Here is a 20,447-nt window from a genome sequence, read left to right as displayed (position 1 = left end):
TCTCTCTCTCTCTCTCTCTCTCTTCCAAAAGTCAACACAGACACGGGAACCAGATCACCTTCAGCAGCAGGTCTTAAAACTATGGACGGAGCTGCTTTTATATATCAAAGAGCCCCATAACCTACATATACTTAAAGCACAACTAAAAGACTACCTACTGAGCAAAAACTAGTTGTATGGCCTCACAACTAACACAGGAACATCTCTGCCTCAATATTGTACCGTATCATTACATTTACGATTAGTAGGTCAGTACAATACAAAATATACTATATGTACCGTATGATTATATATACTGTCAGTAGGTAAGTACAATGTAAGAAGAAGAACCACTTTTTGTGGGAATAAAGGTTTTTTATTTTAATTCAATTTATAACTCTCTCTCTCTCTTTCTCTCTCTCTCTCTCTCTCTCTCTCTCCCACACACACACACACACACACACACACACACACCTAGCTTAAAAGTGGCCTCCGTTCTTCTCAGGGACATTTAATATCAATCCACGTGGTATATTTAAAGGGCGAGAACTTGGCTCAGATTTTCGTCCTTCTGTTGCTTATTTCACGTACCTCAATGGCAGATTATAGTAAGGCCCATTGCACTTCTTCGTGACTAGCAACAGATTCTAGTGTTAACTGTTACTGCTCATATAATATAGAATAGAGGAATCCTACAGCTCTACAGCCTTTCCATAGCACTTCTTCGTGACTAGCATCAGATTGTAGTGTTAATTGTTACTGCTCATATAATAGAATAAGAGAATCCTACGGCCCTACATCCTTTCCATAGCACTTCTTCGTGACTAGCATCATATTCTAGTGCTAATCTTTTCCATGGAACTTCTTCGTGACTAGCATCATATTCTAGTGCTCATCTTTTCCATAGCACTTCTTCGTGACTAGCATCATATTCTAGCGCTAATCTTTTCTACAGCACTTCTTCGTGATTAGCATCATATTCTAGTGCTACTCTTTTCCATGGAACTTCTTCGTGATTAGCATCATATTCTAGTGCTAATCTTTTCCATGGAACTTCTTCGTAACTAGCATCATATTCTAGGGCTAATCTTTTCTACAGCACTTCTTCGTGATTAGCATCATATTCTAGTGCTACTCTTTTCCATGGAACTTCTTCGTGATTAGCATCATATTCTAGTGCTAATCTTTTCCATGGAACTTCTTCGTGACTAGCATCATATTCTAGTGCTAATCTTTTCCATGGAACTTCTTCGTGACTAGCATCATATTCTAGTGCTAATCTTTTCCATGCAACTTCTTCGTGACTAGCATCATATTCTAGTGCTAATCTCTTCCACGGCACTTCTTCGTGACTAGCATAAAAATCTCGTGTTTATATATCGCTGCGGCTATGGCAAAATAAGACAATACTACGGCTCCATATCTTTTCCACAGCACTTCTTCGTGACTAGCATCATATTCTAGTGTTAATCTATTGTTACGGCTTAGGAATCGAGATAGATGGAAATTTCTGGCCAAGTTAGAGTAAAAAGAGTATAGCGATGGTGGAGAGAGAGAGAGAGAGAGAGAGAGAGAGAGAGAGAGATGATGGTGGTGGTGGTGGTGGTGGTGGTGGTGGTGATGATGATGATGATGATGATGATGATGGTGATGGTGATGATGATGATGATGATGATGATGATGATGATGATGATGGTGATGATGATGATGATAGTCCCAAATGCATTATTGTTCTTTTATTCGATAAGGATCATCAAATACTCTTTTTCAGCCAAAATCATTTTCTTGCTCTATTTCTCGCCATTTTCACTACAACAAGTTATCATCTGAATATTCCCCTAAAAGTAATTAATATTTAAAAATTTTCCTGGGGGAGCTCACAGCCCCCCCCCCGGCCCCCAGCTCACTTCGCTCGCCTCCAATCACCTTTTTAAGAATCTACGGACATCTTTCTCCCCCCCCCTTGTGAACTTCCTGGCTACGCTATTAGCTATCTAAAGTCGGACGCCTTAATCCCAGAAGGGGTGGCCACAAACAAATCGCCTCCATGGCACCCCGTCCTTCGCCTTCACACTGCCCTCTTTCCAACTCACGTCCCCCTCCCTCATGCATCTCTCCGCCCCATTCCCCCATCTCATCCTCAGCCTCCCCCTCCCCCTCCACATCACTTACACACACCCTCCTAGTCAATCCCTCATTCTCCATCCTCTTCACCCCATCCCTTCATCTCATCCTCAGCCTCCCCCTCCCCCTCCATTTTACTCACACACTCTCCTAGTCAATCCCTCGTTTTTTTTATTTCATCCTCAGTCTCCCCCTGCCCCTCCCACCTTCACCTCACTCACACATCCTCTCCAAGTCAGTCTCTCATTCCCAACCCTCCACGTATCCAAACCATCTACAGGTACCGCTCCTAATTAACCTACATGGACAGGTGCAAGACCCACATTAAAGTATATAGCAAAACTGGCCTTATTACAAACGAATATTATCTATCTATTGCCAGACGCCTTAATCCCGTAATGAGTGGCCACAAACAAATCGCCTCCATATCACTGTCCCCCGCCATTTCATTGCCCTGCTCCCAGCTCACACCCACCTCTTTCGTATACCTCTCCACTCCATCCCTCCATCTCATCCTTGGCCTCCCCCTCCCTCTCCCCCTTCCACCTCACTCACATACACTCTCCTCGTCAGTCTCTCATCTCCGTCCTCTTCACATGGCCGAACCACCTCAGTGTGTTTCTCCCAACGCTTCCTATCACATCCACACCACAACGCTCCTTCACTTCCTCATTTGTCAATCTGTCTCTCCATGTAACTCCACATACACCTCACTCACATACACTCTCCACGTCAGTCTCTCACTCTCCATCCTCTCCACATGGCCAAACCACCTCAGTGTGTTTCTCCTAACGCTTCCTATCACATCCACACCACAACGCTCCTTCACTTCCTCATTTGTCAATCTGTCTCTCCACGTAACTCCACATACACCTCACTCACATACACTCTCCTCGTCAGTCTCTCACTCTCCATCTTCTCCACATGGCCAAACCACCTCAGTGTGTTTCTCCCAACGCTTCCTATCACATCCACACCACAACGCTCCTTTACTTCCTCATTTGTCAGTCTGTCTCTCCATGTAACTCCCCCTCCACCTCACTCACATACACTCTCCTCGTCAGTCTCTCACTCTCCATCCTCTCCACATGGCCAAACCACCTCAGTGTGTTTCTCTTAACGCCCCTATCTCTAAAATTCGGACAAGATTAATTCTCCCGCCTAAAAAGGATTCGATCTCGCGTTCTTGTCCTTAGCCTCATATTTATCATCAATTTTAAACCATTATTTTGTAAACGAGTAAATAAAAGGAAACTAAAAAGCCTATGGGATCTTTTTTTTTTTTTTTTTAGTTTAGTCTCTCTTCCAAAAACTTTCCCTCTTCCCATTTTCTCCACTGACTCATTATTTCCTGAAGAATACATAAAAATAAAAAAAAAGGGAACAGAGAGAGAGAGAGAGAGAGAGAGAGAGAGAGAGAGAGAGAGAGAGAGAGAGAGAGAGAGAATTTAAATAGTTTCCCTTCCAATAATCTCCACTCTTCCCATTTTCTCCGTTTTCTTTGAAGGCCGAAATTTTTGGCGGCTCCCCCCAGGCTCACTCAAGTTTACGTTTGGCGGAGAAGGAGGAGGAGGATGAGAGGGATGGAGGAGGAAGGAAAGGGATGGAGGAGGAAGAAGAGGGATGGAGAAGGAGGGGGATGGAGAAGGAAGGAGGAGGAGGAGGAGGAGGAGGAGGAGGAAGAGCGAGGTGAGGGAAAAGGGTAGGTTAACAGGAGGAAGGGAGAAGTTTGGGAAGGGGGAGTAAGAAAAGAGAGGAGGAAGGGAGAAGTTTGGGAAGGGGGAGTAAGAAAAGAGAGGAGGAAGGAGAGAGGGGAGGGGGAGGGGAATAGTAGGAAGACGAGGGTAAGGGAAGAAAAGTGGAGGGGAGGGAGAGGGAAGGGGAGAGGAGGGGGAGGGAGGGGAATGGGAGGAAGAGGAGGAAAGGCGTAGGAGGGAGGGGTGGGGGGGAGGGGGAGGGGAGAGAGGAGAAAGAGCCCATTACATAAAACCCAGGCGCCTACAAGAGTTTGGTGAGGTGGCGGGGAGTGGCAGTGGCGGGGGGAGTGAAGGTGATAGGTAAAAAAGAGAGTTATTTTGTAGAGTCAGTTTACCGTGTGTGTGTGTGTGTGTGTGTGAAGGATGTAGGGTACTGTGTCGAATCCAAGAGCTTTTTTTCATACAGTTACAAGTGAATTAATGACACCCAGATACTGAAGTTTGTGTGTGTGTGTGTGTGTGTGTGTGTGTGTGTGTGTGTGTGTGTGTGTGTGTGTGTGTGTGTGTTTTAACGATACACCCCATATTTAACAGGTAAAGTGCATCCATAAGACCTACACAGTGTATTAACCTAAAAACCAAGACACTGAAAAGCAAGTGAGATTATTACGGTGCAGAAGGTGAGACGTGTTAGGGATAGAGTTGCGAGAGGCAGATCGAAAAAACACCTTGTGGTCAGGGAAAAGGTACTGAATGGTGAAGCTGCCAGGGATCGAGCAGCATGGAAAGACGCCAGTAGGTGACCGAATCCGACGCGAGCAAGTTGGAGCCTTCAAAAACGATACGAAGCTAATAAATACAAGTTCCCAGTGCATGGAAACTTTGAAGGAACTTTGGAAATGGTGTGGGTATATTACAAACTCTAATTCTCTCCCTGTAACAAATAAAAACATTAGTAAACCAGTGAGATGCAAAATAATAGACGAAGAGAAGTGAAAAAAAATATATGTGGATGAATATTTTGTAGACGCATTGAAGAGCGAAATAATAATAATAATAATAATAATAATAATAATAATAATAATTGTGGATGAAGTATTATTGTATCAGTATGAAGTGGATATTTTACAAGCTTATCCTGCTCTTCTCACTACAACTCTCATCCCTTGCCAGAACAAGCACTCCAATTAACCCATCCACCTGGCCAGCACCTTCCCCGACCCCTAATCAAGGTGAGTAATTAGAGGCGACAGGTGTTATGAAGGTAATATGAAAAGTAATTAGCATGAGGATTATCAAATTTAGGGTTGCTATTCTGAATTTTGGCTTCGTTTTCCTTATATATTTATTTTGTGGTCTTCCTCCTCGTGAAATGTGGTGACTATGCCGTAGACTTTCAAGGCCCCAAAGGTCATGTTCTTAGGCCTATACAGCCTTAGTGGATGAGGAAAAATCTATCTATCTATCTATCTGTCCACCTACCTACCTATCTATCTACCTATCGAGAGAGAGAAAGAGAGAGAGACGCCTTAATCCCGTAAAGGGTGACCACAAACAAATCGCCTCCATGTCGCCCTGTCCCTTGCCATTTCGCTGCCCTCCCCCAAACTCACACCCTCCTCTCTCATATACCTCTCCACTCCATCCATCCATCTCATCCTTGGCCTTCCCCTCCCTTTCTCCCCTTCCACCTCACTCACATACACTCTCCACGTCAGTCTCTCACTCTCCATCCTCTCCACATGGCCAAACCACCTCAGTGTGTTTCTCCTAACGCTTCCTATCACATCCACATCTACACCACAACGCTCCTTCTCGTCCTCATTTGTCAGTCTGTCTCTCCACGTAACTCCCCCTCCACCTCACTCACATACACTCTCCACGTCAGTCTCTCACTCTCCATCCTCTCCACATGGCCAAACCACCTCAGTGTGTTTCTCCTAACGCTTCCTATCACATCCACACCACAACGCTCCTTCACTTCCTCATTTGTCAGTCTGTCTCTCCACGTAACTCCACATACACCTCACTCACACACACTCTCCACGTCAGTCTCTCACTCTCCATCCTCTCCAAATGGCCAAACCACCTCAGTGTGTTTCTCCTAACGCTTCCTATCACAAACTAAGGGGAATAATTCGTGCTTCCTTCTTCCTTATATACGTAAACATTTTTTTTAATTATGTACTTCTAAGTATGTATGTATGTATATGTAATTATGTATGTGTGTGTGTGTGTACGTATGTGTGTATATGTATGTGCGTATATGTAGTAATTTATGTATGCATGTATGTACGTAAGAGTTGGGTAAACAAGAAAATCTCACTTTCTTCAGCGTCTGGTACAGGAGGAGGTGAGGGAGGGGGCCAACAACCTCTTCAGATAGTGGTGACGTCTGGGTCTCACCACGCATCACTCACCACTAACTTCACCGTGAGTCACCACCAGATCACCACACCCACCCCTATGCCTGTGTGAAAAAAAAAAACAATTATATATATACTGTATATGCAAAACAAAACTGTCTCAGCAAATCAACATGTACACTACCTATCTCACCTGCGCATCTATCTACCTGTGTATCTATTTACAGGTAATTAACTACACCAGCACCTTCCCACCTGCCCCTGACCTTAGCCATACCAACTACACCAATCTGGGGTTATACCTGATCGTCATACACCAGGTGAGTACTGTAGATAGACAGATAGATAGATAGACAGATAGATAGATAGACAGACAGACAGATATTCAGATAGATAGCAAGATACACAGACAGTAGGTTATCATACCATTATTACTGTTATCATCTGTTACATATATTACTGAGAGTGATGACAGAGCGACTTGGAGGCGTTTTGTCTGCGGCCACCCTTTGCGGGATTAGGGAGTCGGGCTATAGATAGATAGATAGATAGAGTGATGATGATGATGATGATTATGATTATTATTATTATTACCGCTGCCATTATTATTATTATTATTATTATTATCATTATCATTTCTGTTATTTCATGTCCCACACAGAGAACAGGCCGAATAATGGGCGCCCCAGACCACTTCCAGCCCTGGTCAGACCTATCACGCTTAGCTGCACTAGTACCCACCATCCAACCCGGCAGAATTATGGTGGCTATGCTTAGGGTAGGAGAATAAATCACTGTCAAGAAATCAACACGTAAACAGTATAATACAGGCGAACTGGTGAATATGTTATATCTGAATATGTAACTGAACCCATCCAACCCAACCCCACCCAAACCCAACCCAGTTCAATCCAACCCAACCCAACCCAGTCCAATCCAACCCAGCCAAATCAAACGTAACCCAACCCTACCAAACCAACTTAACACAAACCACCCTGACCTCACGAAAACTGACCTAATCTAATCTCTCCTGTCCCCTTCTGTTTGACCAGGGTGACCTCTCCTACGGGGTCCCGGAGGTCACCAGGGTCACACTAGGTCGCTTAGGGTCCCACGCCGCCCCTGGGGTCCTCGGGAGGGGCGTGGCGTGGGCGTGGGCGTGGGTAAAGGGCGGGAGAACATTGGGGGAGGCTGTGGTGGTGCCGGATAGAGAGGGGAGAGTCGGGGCGTTGAAGATGATGGTGACAGTGGAACTTAATGATGAAGGTGAGTGAGAGTGACGGGATGAGGAAAGTGAGTGATGGAGAGTGACAATGAGGGTGGCGAAGTGTGTGAGTGAGGGTGATGGGGAGTGTGAGTGGGGGTGATGGTGAGTGAAAGCGAGAAGGCCATGAGAGAGTGAAGATGAGTGAGACAGACTGTGGGGGGCTGTATGTGTACATGAATCAGTGTGTGTGTGTGTGTGTGTGTGTGTGTGTGAGAGAGAGAGAGAGAGAGAGAGAGAGAGAGAGAGAGAGAGAATCAACCCACTTCCCCTCCACCCCTCCCTCCTCTCATCCCCTCTCTCTTTTCCAGCCCACCACTGCCCTAACTGGCCAAGAAGTAAACTCTGGGATGAGAGACGGATATTCTGCGATAAATATGAGAGATATGGCGACCTGTGTGCCTGCCTTCACCCACACCCCATTCGTCGCCATATTGGTACACCCGTAAGTATGATTCTCTATCTATCTATCTCATCGGCCATCTTGCTACACCCATTTGCGTTAGAGAGAGAGAGAGAGAGAGTACCGATAGTGCTGGAGAGAAAGAGAAACTTGTACAAATAGTGCTACATACACACACACACCAGTCCTGTATGAGACAGCCCTAGCATGTATTCAATATGGACGGTGGGTGTTAGCGCCGAAGTGGTGACATGTAGACAGGTGGATGGTATGAAGGAGGACCACTGGGACACACACACACACACACACACACACACACACACACACACACACAACCCCACACACAGATACAAACATAAAAACAGCCAATAAATTAATTCTCCTTTTCTTCCTTTCAGCTAGTCAACAGTCGCATCGGAAATTCAGCCATTATCATCATTGCCCACAGAGCTGCTGATTTGTACAGGTGAGATGCGAGAGAAGAGGCTCATTTCCTTATCTCTGGGTCTATTACACTAATTATTTTGGTGTGGTGGAGAAGGAGGAGGAGGAGGAGGAGGAGGAGGAGGAGGGTGGAAATGATGACTATGATGATGATGGTGGTGGTGATAGTGGTGGTGGTGATAATGATCATGATGATGATGAATGTAATGGTCGTGGACATGATGATGATGATGAATGTAACAGTGGCGGTAATGATGATATGATGATGATGATGATGATGATGAGAGAGAGAGAGAGAGAGAGAGAGAGAGAGAGAGAGAGAGAGATAGACAGACACCTAACTCCCTATCTCTCCTCCTCACAGATCCCTCAAGTCTCTCTACGCGGCTACGGGATTCGACTCACGGCGCCTTGAGATCTTCACCCCACACCCACACACCGAGCTCTCCTCTCTCCTGGTCCTCCTCTCCCTCCGTCTAACAGTCACGTATCGCCAGGGAATTTTCGTCGCTTCCCACATCACCAGCCAATTCGTCTTCGCTCTCTCGTTCGTCTTGGAGAAATACGAAGATGCTGATTTCCTTATTGTACTTGAGGAGGACGTGGCTCTCTCTCCTGATTTTTTCGTGTGAGGGAGAGTGTGTGTGTGTGTGTGAGGGGTTGTGGGTGTGTGGGGGGAGGGAAGAGGGTTGTGTGTGCGTGTGAGGGGTGGTTGTGTGCGTGTGTGGGGTGGTTGTGTGCGTGTGTGGGGTGGTTGTGTGGGGAGGGGGGGTTGTGTGTGTGTGTGTGTGTGTGTGTGTGTGTGTGTGTGTGTGTGTGTGTGTGTGTGTGTGTGTGTGTGTGTGTGTGTGTGTGTGTGTGTGTACCCCCTATTAAAACAACGGGGGTTCGGTGCCCCCTCATACCCAGTGGCGTAGCTGAGGGGGGTCCTGTGGGGGGGGGTCCGGGCCCCTCAATTCAGAATCTTGCCCCCCATGTCCCCCTTCTGAAATTTTTGGTTAATTAAAATATGGACAAATCTCATTATGCTCCCCAAAATACCCACCTTGCTCCCCCAACTCTCTCTCTCTATCTATCTATCTATCTATTTACCTATCTTGTTGTCTATCAATCTATCTATATATCCATCCATCCATCTGTCTATCTACCTACCTATCCATCTCTCTCTCTCTCTCTCTCTCACTCTCTCTCTATTTATTTACCTATCTTGCTGTCTATCAATCTTTATATATATCCATCCATCTGTCTGTCTGTCTATCTATCTACCTACCTATCCATCTCTCTCTCTCTATCTATCTATCTATCTATCTCCTGTCTTCCGCCCTCCCCTTTCTTCTCCTTTACCTCAATCTCCATGCTAAGGCCCCCCAAGTCTGTATGGTCTATGTAACCACCAGAATCCACCCCCTCTCCCACCAGCTACCTCAATCGAACTGCAGACCTCCTAGAACGGGATCGAACCCTCTTCTGTGTAAGCGCCCACAACGACCTGAGTTACCCCTCCACCGCCAGTGACCCGCGGGCGGTGATTAGGACAGCGAGCTACACAAACTACGGATGGATGGCGAGTTTTTAAAAGCCTAATTATCTCGCTGTTATTGTTATTTTTTACTATTAATTACTATGTGGAAAAATGTTAGGACGTTAATGAGCTGCTACGTGGAGAGAATGGAAGGTGAGAAATTGACTAGGAGTGCATGTGAGTGGTGAAGGGGGAGGGGAAGAGGAGAGTATGGATGAGATGAAGGGATGGGGCGGAGAATGTGGAGAGAATGGTGAGGAGTGCATTTGAGAGGTGGAGGGGAGAGGGAAGGAGGTGGAGACAGGATGAGATGGAGGTATGGGGTGGAGAGGTAACTGAAAGAGGTGTGAGTTGGAGTGAGGGCAGTGCGATGGCAGAGAAAAGGGTGTCGTGGAGGCGATTTGTTTGTGGCCAGTCGAGAATTAAGTCACTTGGTTATTGACAGATCCAAGTGATATAAGTATTGGTCTTAATAGTAGTAGTTATTAATATTACAGGTACTAGGAATATATTTAACATTCATTTCATTGATTTCCTGTTTCCAACCCTTACCTCTCAAATCTCTGTCTTTTCCCTCCCCTCCCTTCCTCCTCTTCTCCCCTTCCTACCCCTCCCTCCCTTCCTTCCCCTCTTTGTATCATCTTTCCTCCTTTCTATAACATTACACATTCAAATCATCTCTTCTCCCCTTTCTCTTTCCCTCTCACGTTTTCTCTCTTTTCATATCTCACTTCTCAATTCTCTGTCTTTTCCCTCCCCTCCCTTTCTCCTCCTCTTCCTACCCCTCTCTACCCTCCCTTCCCTCTTCCTTTCATCTCCCCTCTCTCTAATATTCCACTTCTACCGACCATCCTTTCTCTCTTTCTCCCTTAACTCTCGTCTTTTCTTCCATCCCCCCACTTTCCATTCTCCCCATCCCTCCGTCCTTACACATCTATCCTTCATTCCACTTTCCTTATCTCTACCATTCCATCCTCTCTCTCTCTCTCTCTCTCTATCTCTCCCCTCACATCTCTCCTCCCTCTCTCTTCCTCACTCTGTCTATCTGTCACTCCCTCACTCCCTCTCTCCAGATCCGCCGTGACTTCGCTGTGGAGATGTCAAAGGGTCTACCTGGAGGAGACGTCGAAGCCTCCTGGGACGTGTTCACCTACTTCTTTTTAAGGAAGGGAAGGGAGTGTGTGATTCCGGAGGTAGGTGGTGATTCTCTCTCCCTCTCTCTCTATCTATCTATCTGTCTATCTCTCTCTGACGTCTTTACCTATTTCTCTTTGAGGAAGGGAAGGGAGTGTGTGATTCCAGAGGTAGGTGGTGATTCTCTCTCTCTCGTATGTAATTACACTTTAATAGTATTACGGGCGGAACACTTAAAGAACCGCAAGATCTGTATAGTCTCTCTCTCTCTCTCTCTCTCTCTCACACACACACACACACACACACGCTCCTCAAACTCAGCCAATTAACCTCTCCACAATTTCCAATCACCACCAACAACGTAAAGGAATAAAACACACCCAAATAAATATATAAACATACAGGCCCGCTAGATCTGTACCCTCTATGTAATCCCCCCCCCCCACAGGTGTCACGCTCCTATCACTTCGGCCACGGGGGGACCAACATCAATCAGCTCACCTCTCACCTGTATTTCGCCAACAAACATTACAACACAGACCCCAGAATGCTTGTGGAGGGCGTGGAGGAGTGAGTTACGTCTATCCTATTCAGTATTTGTGATGATGATGATGATGATGATGATGATGATGATAATAATAATGATAATAATAGTGGTAGTAGCTGTTATAGTAGTAGAAGTAGCAGCAGTAGTAGTGGCAAAGTAGTAGTACTAGGAGGTGGAGGAGGAGGAGGAGGAGAAAGAGGAAGAGGAGGAGGAAGAAGAGGAGGAGGAGAAGGAGGAGGAAGAAGAGGAGGAGGAGGAGCCTCTTATGTATAATAATAATAATAATAACAATAATAATAATAATAATAATAATGATACAAGTAGTATTAGTAGCAGTAATAACAATAATAATAACAATAATAATAATAATAATAATAATAATAACTAATAAAATCTTTCTGTTTTATGTACCAACCCATGAAAATCAATCTACCCATCCATCCATCCATCCATCAACCCCTCCCTCTCTCTCTCTACAGACTCGAACAACAAAAATATGAAGAGACAATACACCGAATGCTACAGAAATCCACCCCAATCAACCCCCTGACTCACAACCCCTGCTCAGACGATTTTTACACCCTCTTCAACGTGACAGAAAACGAGGTGCTGATTCTCTTCTTCCATTTCGAGGGGGACATCGATAAATTCAGAAGCAGTGAAGAGTGGGTGGATTTGGCTACGGTGAGTGTGTGGATGAGATAGACTCTTGGTTAGATAGATAGACAGACAGACTGACTGATAGATGGATGGATTAATAGATGGATTTGGCTAAGGTGAGTGTGTGGATTTGATAGATTGTTGGATAGATAGATAGAGTGATTGGCTGACTGACTGATGGATGGATGAAGAGATAGTTGCAAGGATAGATGGATGGATGGATGGATAGGTGTTGTGTGTGTGTGTGTGTGTGTGTGTGTGTGTGTGTGTGTGTGTGTGTGTGTGTGTGTGTGTGTGTGTGTGTGTGATGGAGGGACGAAGTAGAGTGAGGGGGGTGTAAGATGTGGGGAGGGCAGGGGGACAGGGCGACATGGAGGCGATTTGTTTGTGGCTACCCCTCACGAGATAAATACTTCTGACTATAGACAGTTAGACAGAACAGAAGGATAATCGTAATCCGTATAAATCCACATTCTCTCACGTAAAATCTCACAAAAAACGATAAATATAGGGGTAACACTTGTATTCTCATTTTCAGTGCTTAGGGACCTTTGCCTTGGAGTCTCGAGAAAGTCATCATGGGCTGTATCGTCTGAAATATGGACCGGCACACCTCTTCCTCATCGCCTACCCCGCCTCAAGATACAGGTAATTAACGAGACAGGTGTATAATTAACGAGACAGGTGTATAATTAACGAGAGGTGTATGACTGACGAGAGGTGTGAAAGAAATGAGGTGTATTTATAGAAAATGGTTTATAATGGAGATGTGATGGTGAGTGACTGGTTGTTTGTGGAAATAATGACATAAATACACACACACACACACACACACACACACACACACACACACACACACACAAATACATAAACACACATCTCTTTTTTAGTGTATATGTATGTAACAATTTTTAACTCTCTCACACACACACACAAATATATAAACACACATCTCTTTCTCAGTGTATATGTATGTAACTAACTTTCTCTCTCCCTCTCTCTCTCTCAGCACCTACATGCCAGAGGGGATGGCCGTGTTTAGGTCAACTCCTGAAGTCAGAATGGCCGCGTTTAAGAAGGGCATGGGTCGTCTCCGTCACCAACCCTACCATCTACGACCACTACAAGACTATTATCACATCTTGGCTACAGGAACGACTTAAACTACCTCTCAACACCGCTTTAGTCCCTACCATCCACTCATATAATGTAGTGCTACCTGCAGGCGAGTCTACTAGTCCCTACCATCCACTCATTCAATGTAGTGCTCCCTGCTGGAAAGTCTATTAGTCTTTGCCATCCTCTCACTTCATGTATCTTGGCTACAGGAACCACTTAAACTACCTCTCAACACCGCTTTAGTCCCTACCATCCACTCATTCAATGTAGTGTTACCTGCAGGAAAGTCTACTAGTCTTTGCCAACCCCTCACTTCATGTAATGCTACCTGAAGGCGAGTCAACTAGTCCCTACCATCCACTCACTCAATGTAGCAATACTCGCAGGAGACTCCACACTGAATGACAAGCCACGTGAATTTGTGGAAGCGTGCAACACAAGATAATATTTGCGACTTTGAACCTCGTATTCTCGTCGGTAAAGGAAGCTCCCTAACACCTTTTCCTGAGCGATTTATTTTGTTTATCACACTGTCCTCTTCTGTGCTACATAAATCTTTCCAACATCGCCATACTCTGCATACATGACGTACAAAACAATATTAACCAACCATTTCGAAAAATAAATAGCTAAGGAAGAGGTGTTAGGGAGCTTGTTTATTAACTGACGAGAATACGATGGGTGATGGGGGTTAACTAAACTCAAAATGCCGCTCATGGATTGGAAACTGGTCACTCCCGTCTTAAAATCATGATGATGATAATGATGATGATGATGACCGTGGAGGTGATGATGATAATGATGATGATGACTGTGGTGGTGGTGGTGGTGGTGGTGGTGGTGGTGGTGGTGGTGGTGATGATGATGATGATGATGATGATGATGATGATGATGATGATGATGATGATGATGATCCCAAAAATATAATAAACGGTTCATAATCATACTATATGCAGCTTTCTTTTACCTTACAACGTGGCAGGTAGATAGATAGATAGATTGACAGATAGATAGACAGACAGATAGATAATTCCTTCCGTCTCTACTCGACCCTCTCTCCTCTCCCCATTCTCTTACCCCTTATCTCTTACACACACAGACACAGACACAGACACACACACACACACACACACACTCCCCCCTCCCCCTCTCTCTCTCTACACACACACGCACTCACACATATTCTCTCTCTCTGTCTCCACCCACGCACCCCACCCACACACAAACATACCTCACCAGTCACACTCTCTCTCTCTCTCTCTCCACCCACGCACCCCACCCACACACAAACATACCTCACCAGTCACTCTCTCTCTCTCTCTCTCTCTCTCTCTCCCTCTCTCCACCCACCCACACACACACGCACCTCACCAGTCACCGCGGCACAGTCACACACACACACACGCCACCTCCAGCAAGACATCAAGTGTGTTTATATATAGGAAATCTGAACAATATTTTCCTTAAGTCATATTATCCCTGTGGTAAGTATTCTCGTAGGTTAAGGAGACTCCCTAACACCTCTTCCTTGGCGATTTATTTTAGAAACTACCTCTGGCTACCTATCTATTGCGGTAAGGAGACTCCCTAACACCTCTTCCTTAGCGATTTCTTTTTCAAACTACCTCTATCTATCTATCCATTGCCAGACGCCTTAATCCCGTAAGGGGTGGCCACAAACAAATCGCCTCCATGTCGCCCTGTCCCCCAAATTACCTATTAACATTAAATATTTACCAAGCACCTCCTCCTTGGCAATTTATGTCGGAGTTGGCCCAAACACTGAGTAGAGTAATATATTTTGGTGCATGAAATAAGACTTGTGTATGAGGGAGTTGGAATCTTCTTGGTTTCTAGTCAAATTTGATCCTCTAGTCTACCTACACCTGGCCATCAACTGACCTGAAAGCGGTTTCGAATTCTATTAGATGAGGGGAAGACGGAGGATGAGATACAGGGATGGAGTGGAGAGGTATAAGAGAGAGGAGGGAGTAGGCTAGGGAAGGGCCGTGAAATGGCGGGGGACGGGGCGACATGGAGGCGATTTGTTTGTGGCCACTCCTTACGGGATAAAGGCGTCTGGCAATAGACAGATAGACAGATAGACAGACCGAATTATATGAACAAGTATGATAAAGATAAAGCATATTTTGTTATAATTCAAGTGTTCATGGCGATTTGGTGAACTACCGGTGAACAAATGGTGAACAGGAACTAAAAGGGGAACCAGCATCACTCCCATATACCCTGCCACCCACGACGCACAAGTTAAAAAAGAAAGAAAGAACGAAGACAGAAAGTGCGAAAGACAGAAAGAAAGAGAGAAAGAAAGAAATAAAAAGAAGGAAAAAGAAAGACAGAAGGAAAAAGAAAGAAAAAGAAAGAAAGACAGACAGACTGAAAGAACAGAGACAGACAGAAAAAGAGAAAAAAGAGACAGATAAAGAAATAAACAAAGAAATGTCCTTAGCACCCCACAACAGCCTCCTTAACCACCTCAAGACATCCACCTCACAAGACCAGCGCCTTCAGGATTCTCAAGGAGGGGGCAGGTAAGAAGGGAAATTAATCTATATCTATCTATCTATTGCCAGACGCCTTAATCCAGTAAGGGGTGGCCACAGACAAATCTCCCCCATGTCACCCTGTCCCCCGCCATTTCACTGCCCTGCTCCTAGCTCACACCCACCTCTCTCATATACCTCTCCACTCCATCCCTCCATCTCATCCTTGGCCTCCCCCTCCCTCTCCCCCTTCCACCTCATTCACACACACTCTCCTCGTCAATCTCTCACAGCGTCCTCTTTCATATACTTCTCCACTCCATCCCTCCATCTCATCCTTGGCCTCCCCCTCCCTGTCCCCCCCTCCACCTCACTCACATATACTCTCCTCGTCAATCTCTCACATCCCCCTCTCTCATATACCTCTCCACTCCATCCCTCCATCTCATCCTTGGCCTCCCCCTCCCTCTCCCCCCTTCCACCTCACTCACATATACTCTCCTCGTCAATCTCTCACTCCCCCCTCTTTCATATACTTCTCCACTCCATCCCTCCATCTCATCCTTGGCCTCCCCTTCTCTCTCCCCCCTCCACCTCACTCACATATACTCTCCTCGTCAATCTCTCACATCCCCCTCTCTCAAATACCTCTCCACTCCATCCCTCCATCTCATCCTTGGCCTCCCCCTCCCTCTCCCCCCTTCCACCTCACTCACATATACTCTCCTCGTCAATCTCTCACTCCCCCCTCTTTCATATACTTCTCCACTCCATCCCTCCATGTCATCCTTGGCCTCCCCCTCCCTCTCCCCCCTTCCACCTCACTCACATATACTTTCCTCGTCAATCTCTCACTCCCCCCTCTTTCATATACTTCTCCACTCCATCCCTCCATGTCATCCTTGGCCTCCCCCTCCCTCTCCCCCCTTCCACCTCACTCACATACACTCTCCTCGTCAGTCTCTCGTTCTCCATAACTAATTTTTTCTCAACAGGTGTACTATAATGAGACATGATTTTTTTAATTATTATTTTTGGAGGGTGCGCAGAGGAAGGAAATAATTTTACACCTGGAAAAAAATCAATTAAAAAATCCATATACCAGATTACAGGTGTCCTCCATTCATTATATTTTGAAAGACTGCCATGGATTTTGTTCCTTCTTCTATTTTGTTATTGTTAAAAAAATGATATATTCTGAATTATATCTCGCCTCCTATGGTATATGCTGTTATATTTTGCACGCTATAACACCCCCTCTCTCTCCCTCTCTCTCTCTCTCATCAACACACCAAGTATTTCTCTGTCGTTTCTTCCGCCATAGATTCCAGACTCTCTCTCGCTCTCTCTCTCTCACACACACACACACACACACACACCACAAAACATATACAGGTACACACACACTCTCCATCACACTCTCTACTTATCTCACTCTCTCTCTATCTATCCATCTATCTATTTCTCAGGTCGCCCCGTGATGGCTATGGCGGTGGTGGCTGTGGAGGTTTTGAGGTGTTCGCTTTTCTCGCCTTCTTAATCGCCCTTCTTGACCTACTCCTCGACCTCAACGATATGGACATGGATGGAGAAGGAGGTGGAGGACGAGGGAGAAGTCTCAGGGAAGTGGGAGGGAGAGAGGGGTATGGATGGAGAGAGGAAGAACTAGAAGGATTTGAAGGAAGTGAGGGAGAAGATTCAATTACTTACGCATTATGTATGGTAAGGAATTATTTTTTACTTTGTGTACTAACAGAAGCAGATTTGACACAGACGTACATAGACAGACAGGTAGACAGACAGACAGAGAGATAGATTAGATAGATTGATAGACATGCAGACAGGCTGAGGGATAGACAGATAGATAGACAGATGTGCAAACTGATAAATTACATAGATGGATAGATTGATAGACGGATATGCAGCCACACAGGCAGGCAAACTGAAAAATTAGACAGATAAATAGATAGACACAAGCAGAAAGACAGGCAGACAAATAGATAGATAGATAGATAGACAGATAGACAAATAGATACATACACAGACTGAGACAGACAGACATACAAGTACACATAGACAGATAAGTAGATAGAAAGATAGATAGGCAGACAGATGGATAGATAAATGACAGACGAATACTGAGGCTGGTAATATTCTAAAATCAATCTTACACTCCGTTAATAAGTAACTATGAAAAAAAAAAATATCTCTACAAAAATACTGCCCAAATAAAAACAAAACCATCCTCAGTTACCCAAAATTACCCATACTTAAAAAGGGTTACCTAAAAAAATTCACACCTATTGTCCGATTTTATACCTTGGATAAATTAGTCCGTGCGGATGTCTACCACCTAAAATTTTATCTATCTATCTGTTGCCAAACGCCTTAATCCTGTAAGGGGTGGCCACAAACAAATAGCCTCCATGTCGCCCTGTCCCCCGCCATGTCATTGCCCTGCTCCCAGCTCACACCCCTCTCTCTCATATACCTCTTCACTCCATTCCTCTATCTCATCCTTTGCCTCCCCCTCCTTCTTCCCCCCTCCACCTCACTCACATACACTCTCCTCATCAGTCTCTCACTCACTCCTCTCTCATATACCTCTTCACTCCATCCCTCCTTGGCCTCCCCCTCCTTCTTCCCCCCTCCACCTCACTCACATACACTCTCCTCATCAGTCTCTCACTCCCTCCTCTCTCATATACCTCTTCACTCCATCCCTCCATCTCATCCTTGGCCTCCCCCTCCTTCTTCCCCCCTCCACCTCACTCACATACACTCTCCTCATCAGTCTCTCACTCTCCATCCTCTCCACATGTCCTCTTCACCTAAATGTGCATGGATAATAATTAAACAGCAAAATAACCTTACCTTTGGGACTGTGTGTACTGAAAGCTGTTTGGAAGCATCATGGGCTCTTCCTCTTTACACTGCGGGGGGAAATAGAGGTTTGGTTAATTATAAGAATGTTATATTTCTATGTTTTAATATTAGTGATGGGATGAGGTGACACTGGAAGACACGATTGCATTTATCGGTGGGATGATGACGACGATGATGATGATGATGATGATGATGATGGTGGTGGTGGTGATGATGATGATGATGGTGATGATGGTGGTGGTGGTGGTGGTGGTGGTGGTGGTGATGATGATGATGATAAGGAAAAGTATCCATAACCTGCCATTCGTGTTCTTGTTTTTCTTGCATTAATTTTGTCACTGTTTGTACACACACACACACACACACACACACACACACACACACACACACACACACACACACACACACCACAGAACACACACGAGCACACACATAATCTCTCTATCTATCTACCTACCTATCTATCTATCTATCTGTCTCCCACCCACAGAATCAGATAGACGTGGGAGAAGGTGTGTGGGCGTGTGGGGAGCTTGCTGTGGGCGTGCTGAGGGCCCACACCACCACGCCCACATGCACCCACGCCCACCTCTGTCGCACCGCCGCCCACACCGCCTCCAAGGGACCTCTAGCAGCGGCTGTGACAAGGATAGCGGGGTGAGAGAGAGAGAGAGAGAGAGAGAGAGAGAGAGAGAGAGAGAGAGAGAGAGAATCTGCAATTATATGTGGAGATTCTTTTATTTCCGGTTTGTTTCATGTAACCTTCCCTCTGTGTGTGTGTGTGTGTGTGTGTGTGTGTGTGTGTGTGTGTGTGTGTGTGTGTGTGTGTACATGTAAATATATGTGTGTGTACTATATTTTACTCTTCTGCTGTACATCTGATCAGGAGGGGTAGACTGAGATGGTTTGGGCATGTGGAGAGGATGGAGGATGACAATTGGGTGCAGAATGTGAGAAGTGTGAACATTGGGAGTGGAGTTGCGAGAGGCAGACCGAAAAAGACCTGGGATGAGGTTATAGAGTGTGACCTCAGGGATAAGGGACTGATTAGGGAGGCTGCCAGAGATCGAGCAGCGAGAGGTAGACCGAAAAAGACCTGGGATGACGTTATAGCGTGTGGCCTCAGGGATAAGGGACTGATTAGGGAGGCTGCCAGAGATCGAGCAGCGAAAGGTAGACCGAAAAAGACCTGGGACGCGGTTATACAGTGTGACCTCAGGGATAAGGGAATGAATAGGCAGGCTGCCAGAGATCGAGCAGCATGGAAAGCCGCCATTAGGTGACCAAAGCCGACACATGCAAGCACGTTGGAGCCTTTATAAACGATACAATACACTGAAACTTTTCCTCAGGCTGCTAGAGATCGAGCAGCATGGAGAGAAGCCTTTATAAACGAAACAAAACGATATACACTGAAACTTACTGAAACTTTTCCCCTTACAGAGAGTGGTTATGGAAGTGGCCGAGTCTGGTGGGGTCACGGTGGGGTCAGGTCATTCTACGGGGTGCCTCTGACCTGACCTGCCCTCCCCTACCTCCCTCATGCCCCCCATAACCTACCCATGACGTCAGCAGTTAGTAAATCATCCCACACCATCCCAAATCTATCTATCTATTACCAAGCGCCTTAATCCCATAAGGGGTGGCCACAAACAAATCGCCTCCACGTCGCCCTGTCGAACGCCATTTCACTGCCCTGCTCCAAGCTCACCCACCCCCTCTCTCATATACCTCTCCACTCCATCCCTCCATCTCATCCTTGGCCCCCCCTCCACCTCACTCACACACACTCTCCTCG

The 20,447-nt window shown here is 45.7% G+C and overlaps 1 protein-coding gene across 1 annotated transcript; it reads left to right on the top strand.

Annotated features, from left to right (window-relative positions):
- The first annotated feature begins 4,553 nt into the window (after positions 1 to 4,553).
- On the top strand, positions 4,554 to 13,303 carry LOC145418601 (protein O-linked-mannose beta-1,2-N-acetylglucosaminyltransferase 1-like). Its single transcript, XM_080286969.1, has 14 exons — positions 4,554 to 4,622; positions 6,394 to 6,486; positions 6,828 to 6,944; positions 7,219 to 7,386; positions 7,433 to 7,436; positions 7,742 to 7,867; positions 8,236 to 8,299; positions 8,642 to 8,905; positions 9,697 to 9,841; positions 10,873 to 10,992; positions 11,382 to 11,503; positions 11,960 to 12,164; positions 12,679 to 12,788; positions 13,150 to 13,303. Exons 1-14 carry the CDS (start codon positions 4,554 to 4,556, stop codon positions 13,301 to 13,303), a joined length of 1,761 nt encoding a protein of 586 aa, XP_080143095.1.
- Positions 13,304 to 20,447: the final 7,144 nt, after the last annotated feature.

The sequence above is a fragment of the Coenobita brevimanus genome, chromosome 115, assembly GCF_032717465.1.
Source record: "Coenobita brevimanus isolate Jiangsu-jjx chromosome 115, ASM3271746v2, whole genome shotgun sequence".
NCBI lineage: Eukaryota > Metazoa > Arthropoda > Malacostraca > Decapoda > Coenobitidae > Coenobita > Coenobita brevimanus.
This window is presented reverse-complemented; position numbering and strand designations above follow the sequence as displayed.